The sequence below is a fragment of the Chenopodium album genome, chromosome 24, assembly GCF_948465745.1.
Source record: "Chenopodium album chromosome 24, dcCheAlbu1.1, whole genome shotgun sequence".
NCBI classification, from domain to species: Eukaryota; Viridiplantae; Streptophyta; class Magnoliopsida; order Caryophyllales; family Amaranthaceae; genus Chenopodium; species Chenopodium album.
The window spans coordinates 3423846-3430380 of record NC_137857.1 but is presented as its reverse complement, the minus strand read 5'-3'; the positions used below and the strand labels follow the sequence as shown (position 1 = coordinate 3430380).

Here is a 6535-nt window from a genome sequence, read left to right as displayed (position 1 = left end):
TTTACTTTTAATTTTTTTGTATGTATGTAATAGTGTTAAATATTATTACTTTGGATTTAGTCTACAAAAAATTTGTCATGTAAAAGTACAAAGAAAACCACTCTCATAGTCTACATTAAATATATTTAAGATGAATAAGTTAACCATATTACTATATAGCAAAGTTGGTATGACTTCTTATTCATTTTTCAATGGACCCAAGTTCGATTCTTGTCAAAAACATTTTTTCAAATGACACGTGGCATTCACATTTCTAATTGGGTGATGTGGCACGCTCTTGGTGGAAGAAAGGGGTGACACGTGGCGTGTATCCTTGATTAGGAACGCCTTTTAATATATAGTATAGATTTTTCAATGGACCCAAGTTCGATTCTTGTCAAAAACATTTTTTCAAATGACACGTGGCATTCACATTTCTAATTGGGTGATGTGGCACGCTCTTGGTGGAAGAAAGGGGTGACACGTGGCGTGTATCCTTGATTAGGAACGCCTTTTAATATATAGTATAGATAGATAGATAGATATTCATAGCGATCAAATGGATCATACGAAGTACTGTAATTTATTTTCATGTTATGGTACGGATTAAGAAATACGAGTAATTTTTTTTTTTTTTTTTGTGTTTAGAGAGCCAAAAGGGTAGGTGATGAGAATCAATCACAAGATCTCTTGGGATTAGGAGAGAAGCTCTAAGTACTTGAATTATCATTCACTTTAGATGGGTCGTGATTGTGAGTAGTGATTTAAACGCAACCATGTCATTCCAGCTTGTTAAAAGGTACTCCACTTGAAGCTTTATCTAACAAAAGTTTAGACTGGCCATAATCCTTTTCAAGAACTTTAAACATATTTAAGCTTAAGACCTCTCTAAAATAATGGACCAAATGACCAATACACTTCCTAAAGGTTGTTTTGGAACAAATTTAATTTATTATCAAACCCTAAAATATTTTTAGGGTAAATAAGCGTAACCTAATGATAAGTCATATGGCATTTATCAGTATAAAACAAAAGATAACAAATATGAAGTATATATCTTAACTATTGGATCATTTGATCTTTTAAATTTTTTTCTCCACTAAAACATAGTTGTGTATCAAATTTAACAATTAATCTTGTGTCTTGTCATATAGTTGTTTCGTACAACTTTCCACAAAAGGCTCCATCAAGTTGTTGCAGTTTTGAAGTTTGTTTAAATCTAGTTCAACTCATTGTAAACAAAAATGTGACTGTACTTTTGAATCCACACTTAAAGCAAATTTAGAGGTGTTTGTTGGGATCACATATTCACATGTACCTGAAGTGTACAATTCTGAAATTTTAAGATGTCGTCTAATACAACACAGTGCCCTTGAAAGTATAAAAAAGGTACAAAGTATATGGAAAAGAAAGAGCGCTTAAATGCTAGGATTGATAGCATTCCCATCATTGCAACCAAATACAAGGCGTGAAGGCGTAGTACATTTAAGTCCATTACCAGTTCGCCATGCCTCTTCCTCATCATCAACAGTAACACATGCCAAGCAAGCAGATATCTATCACCGATATTTTGTGATTCATTCCATCACTTTACTTATGCTGTCAAACAGGTACAGATGCACAATATCTCACACAAATTACAAGGACTTCTTGGTTCTACTTCCACAGCTTGCGCAGGGACATGTTCTTATCTGTATCCTTCTTCATAACCTTGGCCACAGCCATTTCAAAGTCTTCCTGTGTAACATGAATTCTTCTCTCCCTCAGAGCAAACATGCCAGCTTCGGTACAAACCGACTGTGAATTTAAGCAAAGAGACAGTGTTATACATCTATAGAAAATCATAGCAGATCCGCACAAAAACCCACAAATGCCTACAGATTAAAAGAACAAGGCCAGCATCAGAGCAACATGCTTCAGCATTAGAGCAAATTTTACACACTCCGAGATATTGATGGTAAAGAAAGCCATCTACAGGATGTATAACCCAAATAGGAAAGGATGCAAATAAATAACTACTTGCAAATAAAGCAAGAGCTACATGACAATCCGCTCATATAAGCAAGGGCTCAAAAGGGTTTATATATACTACAGCAACTTTCAAAACATAAAGGGAAGTAAAAAAAAAAAACCTTCAGCTCTGCACCAGATGCACCATTCATCTTATCTCCAATCTTCTTAAGATCGATCCCTCGCATCAAGTTCATCCTTCTTGAATGAATTTTTAAGATGTCAAAACGCGACTGTGAAAGTACAAACAAGCAAGAAGCATTAAGTACTTCATAAAGTAGTAAACTTGAATGATTAATTGTGACTGCAATGGAGACAAGATTCTGATATAAGAACAGTACAGTTCAATTACTATAGAAAAACTCAAAAAACCCTATAGAAATTTCAAGTCAGAGACTTTATATAGCAATAGCAATTAGCATACCTCTTCATTGGGATTTGGGAACTCGATCTTCCTATCAATTCTTCCTGGCCTGAGAAGAGCTTGATCTAGAATATCAATTCGATTTGTAGCCATCAGCACCTGCCAATTTCAAAAAGTTGATGATCTTCAACAGTAGTACAGGTACATTAATCTCTCGTGTCTCAAGTCTTATCACAACATAAAATTGCATGAACAAGCAATACCTTGATCTTGTTGGATGCTTCAAATCCGTCAAGCTGGTTGAGAAGCTCCAACATTGTTCGCTGAACTTCACTATCACCGTTCCCAGAACCAGACTCCATTCTAGCAGAACCTATACTATCAATCTCATCCATAAAAATAATTGATGGAGCGTGCTCTCTGCAAGCAAAGAATAAAGACATTTTCTAGCATTAAAGAAAACCAAAAAACCACCAGTTTGCGATTAAATCAATAATTAAATGCCATTTTTTGAAGTAAATGTCTACATTAACAGTATGATTCAAGGGTGTTTCTTTAGTTAGCTCATCTTGTGTCAAATGAGTCAAATCAAAACGCCAAAAATGAAATACAGGTGGAGATGAACCACGCTCAGCAGCTTCCTCAAATTACATGAATTAATTACATCAATGTTTCACGACAGATACATACCTAGCCATCACAAAAAGTTCTCTGACCATCCGAGATCCTTCACCGATGTACTTCTGAACTAACTCAGAACCTGATACCCTGATAAAAGTACAATCTGTATGGTGAGCAACAGCTCTTGCCAATAGGGTTTTGCCAGTTCCAGGAGGACCATAAAGGAGGACACCCTGATAGTGGGACAATAATGTAAATTAGGTTATTGAAAGCATACACCTTACACTAAAACACTTTGACAAGAGTATAACTTCCACTGAAAGCAACAACATTTAACAGAGTAACACTCTAGAGTCTAGAATACCTTTGGTTGAGCAATTCCAAGACTCTCAAATAACTCCGGATGTTTTATTGGTAGCTCAATAACCTAACCAAGTAACGGACAAATCAAGTGTGAACAATCAAGTACACAGGCAACATATCCCTAAATAAAACGAATAATAAGATTTACAGAAAATAAAACGAAAACAACACCTCCTTTATCTCTTTAATCTGCTGGTCAAGACCACCAATCATATCATATGTAGAATCAGGAACTTTCTCAACTTTCATCAGATTGACTAGAGGGTCTACTTTACTTGGCAACACCAGATGCAGGACATAGCTGTCATTTCGTAATGCAACTCGTGTAGATGGTGTGAGCTTATTGATGTCGATATTCTTATCTATATCAACAACATATTTACCCTCTGGATGCACCTGAACAGCTCAAGGATATATAACAAAAAAAAGCAAGAAAGAACAAGTAAAAATATCAGCCAATGATAAAGAGAGCAATTTCCTACCCTCCATACCACCACCACCACCCCCCCCCCCTCAACAAAAAAACCCAAAAATTAAAAAATTAACACGCACACACAATATCTTGAATTGCACCTAGATAGATAAGTCCGGAAATAGTTGATATTAGAATGAAAATTTGTACATCAACAATAGACAATGATTAAACAAAATTGAATGTCATTTGACATGTATTTAGATAATGCACTAACATTGAAAATTGTCTAACCAGCCCATAACTTTTTCTTTTACTAAATAAAGTTATTATAATTACTAATGCCCTAGAGAGATTCATAGTGTTACATGGGAGGAGAAAGAAAATTCAGACCTTTATTTGTTAATTCCTTCTCAATGTTTAATATCCATTTTATTTCTCTTTTGCTGATAGATATAAAGAGTAATGTCTAAAAGACAAGATGAGAAAATCTCTATGGGTGACATCTTTAATCGCAACTACTGTTTTCACAGCTAATTTAACCATCTAGCTCAAAACTTATTTGTAATACAATCTCAATAATATCAAGACACAATAATTACATCAATATCAAAATTCTAAAATATTCTCAAGCCTCGAGAAGGAAAAAAAAAACAAACAAACACACACACACACGCACGGGTTTAGGGAGCTTTGTTAAGTTCAAAAACGAAGGTATAACATTCAGTTGTGAGATAAAATAAGTAAACCAAAAATGGAAACCAAGGTAGCCACAAAGAACATCATCGGTGTTAAACCAAATACTGAAGGATAAGGTATCAAAATCCGGATACACATGAGGGCTGGAAAAAGAAATCAAACACACTTACTTTGACAAGAACCTTGGATTTTCCCATCACTTTGACAACTTCACCAACATATGAGCCTGGTTCTTGAAGCAATTGTAACTCCTCTTTCAGTGCTCTAACTGTCAAATTTACATACTTCATGCATTAGACACATGCAACACTTCAATAGGGCGGGTATTCAAGGGAGAAATAAAAATAAAAAATAACTTTGTTTGGGGGGCGGGGGGACTACTACTAACACCCTCAAACTAACAAGTATGGCTATCTTGTCGAGATGTGCTTCCTTCCCTAATTGTACATGACTAAATGGCGGGAAATGGAATACTAACTACGAGGTAGGGGCACAACAATTGAAGACTGCCTTATCAAATATTTTCTTTCTTTAGACACCGAGTTATTTTAGAGTTGAGATGCTAATTATACTCCGTAGTTGCTACACAAGAACAAAAACCTATTTTAAGGTTCGTGTAACTAGGATATGAGGTCACGAGTAAGAAGGAAATCAACAGTTTTTTGTAACAAAAACCGATACCCCAGTTGGGAGATAAATTGGAGATATATTTCCCCCAAACCCTCCAAATCTGAGGGGCATGTCTAATACTCTAACAATTCCGCAATTCTTAAATAATGAGTTTCCTTTCGTTCCGCAAATCTTAAAGGTTACAATGATGCATGTCAATCTAATTTTCTTTCCTTACTGATACCACATATACTAGATTGTTTGTTCATTCTCTTTGTCTGAAACATTTGAGCCAACAAACACAAAATAATAGCAAAAACATGCAATCTCCAATCTAGAACTAACCAGTATACTAATGACAAAAACAAGCATCAACATATACAGCCAATTCAACTACAAAGGATTGAAAAAACACATGATTCAAACATTAACTTCATAAATTAGTAAAAACACTTTTCCTGACAAATTAAGACCATAATACAATCAGAAGTTACTAAATTAAGCGAAAATAATGATAAAATTGAATAAATAACCGCCAATTTAATCAAATTCTGCTCAAAATTACTAACCGACTTACATTATCACAGTTCATAAATTGAAAACCAAGCATAAAAATAACCAAAAATTGAGAAATTAGGGTTTATGATTTGACAAATAAAGAGAAATAGAAAGAACCTCGAGAATTGAGGTCGTTACGCTGAGCTTCAAGACGTTGAAGATTATGATTCTTGTTACGAAGACGAAGTTGAAGTTCATGGATGTGTTGAAGATAATACTGTCGAAGTCCTTCTCCTTGTTTTACAGGTTTCTGCTCTGCTTCTTCTGTTGTCGCCATGTTTGTGTGTCTATCTCCTGTTCCTGAGTATGAGTGTTTGAGTGAATTTTTTCCGATGGTTTTAACGAGTTTGTGAGTTTTTACAAGTTCGGTGGGTTTGTTGTTGAGCTGGCGTTTGGAATGGATGACGGGTGGATGGCTAATGACTACTCACTCGCCGGGTATGAACTGCTGGATAAATTAATAGGCACAACACGATTTGCGAACAATTAATCACGACAAAAAATACTTTAAAAAGTACTTGTAAAGCTTTAGTTTGGTTGATTAAAGTTTTGTAAAATTTATAAAATGTAATTGATTGAATAAATTAAGTGTTCTTTGTTGGGTTTGTGGATTGAAAATCATTGAAGACAGAAAAATGTTTATTTTCAACTTTGTTAAGATAAATTCCTACTCACTACCAATGAAAAAATCTTAATTTTGCCATTGATATGAATTTGACTTTCAAGCATTCATTGTCAATGGAAAAGTGGATTTTATTCTTGTCCCTCCTTCAACGCCATTAACAGTCTTCCTATTTTGATTTAATCATAGTCGTATGAGTATATTTCTCTATTTATATTTAAGTTTGTGCCCTATATTCAACATGGAATATTAGTTGTTGAGGATTGATGATCTTAAAATGCCAAAATTCAACAATCTA

The 6535-nt window shown here is 34.6% G+C and overlaps 1 protein-coding gene across 1 annotated transcript; it reads right to left on the bottom strand.

The window, feature by feature from the left end:
* Positions 1–1249: 1249 nt before the first annotated feature.
* On the bottom strand, positions 1250–6069 carry LOC145610162 (26S proteasome regulatory subunit 8 homolog A-like). The gene is made up of 9 exons (XM_081665433.1): positions 5733–6069; positions 4619–4716; positions 3509–3733; positions 3339–3401; positions 3044–3207; positions 2617–2773; positions 2414–2512; positions 2112–2222; positions 1250–1776 (listed from the first exon to the last, which is right to left on the bottom strand). The coding sequence occupies exons 1-9, from the start codon at positions 5890–5892 to the stop codon at positions 1636–1638; spliced, it is 1218 nt and encodes a 405-aa protein (XP_081521559.1). The 5' UTR covers positions 5893–6069; the 3' UTR covers positions 1250–1635.
* Positions 6070–6535: the final 466 nt, after the last annotated feature.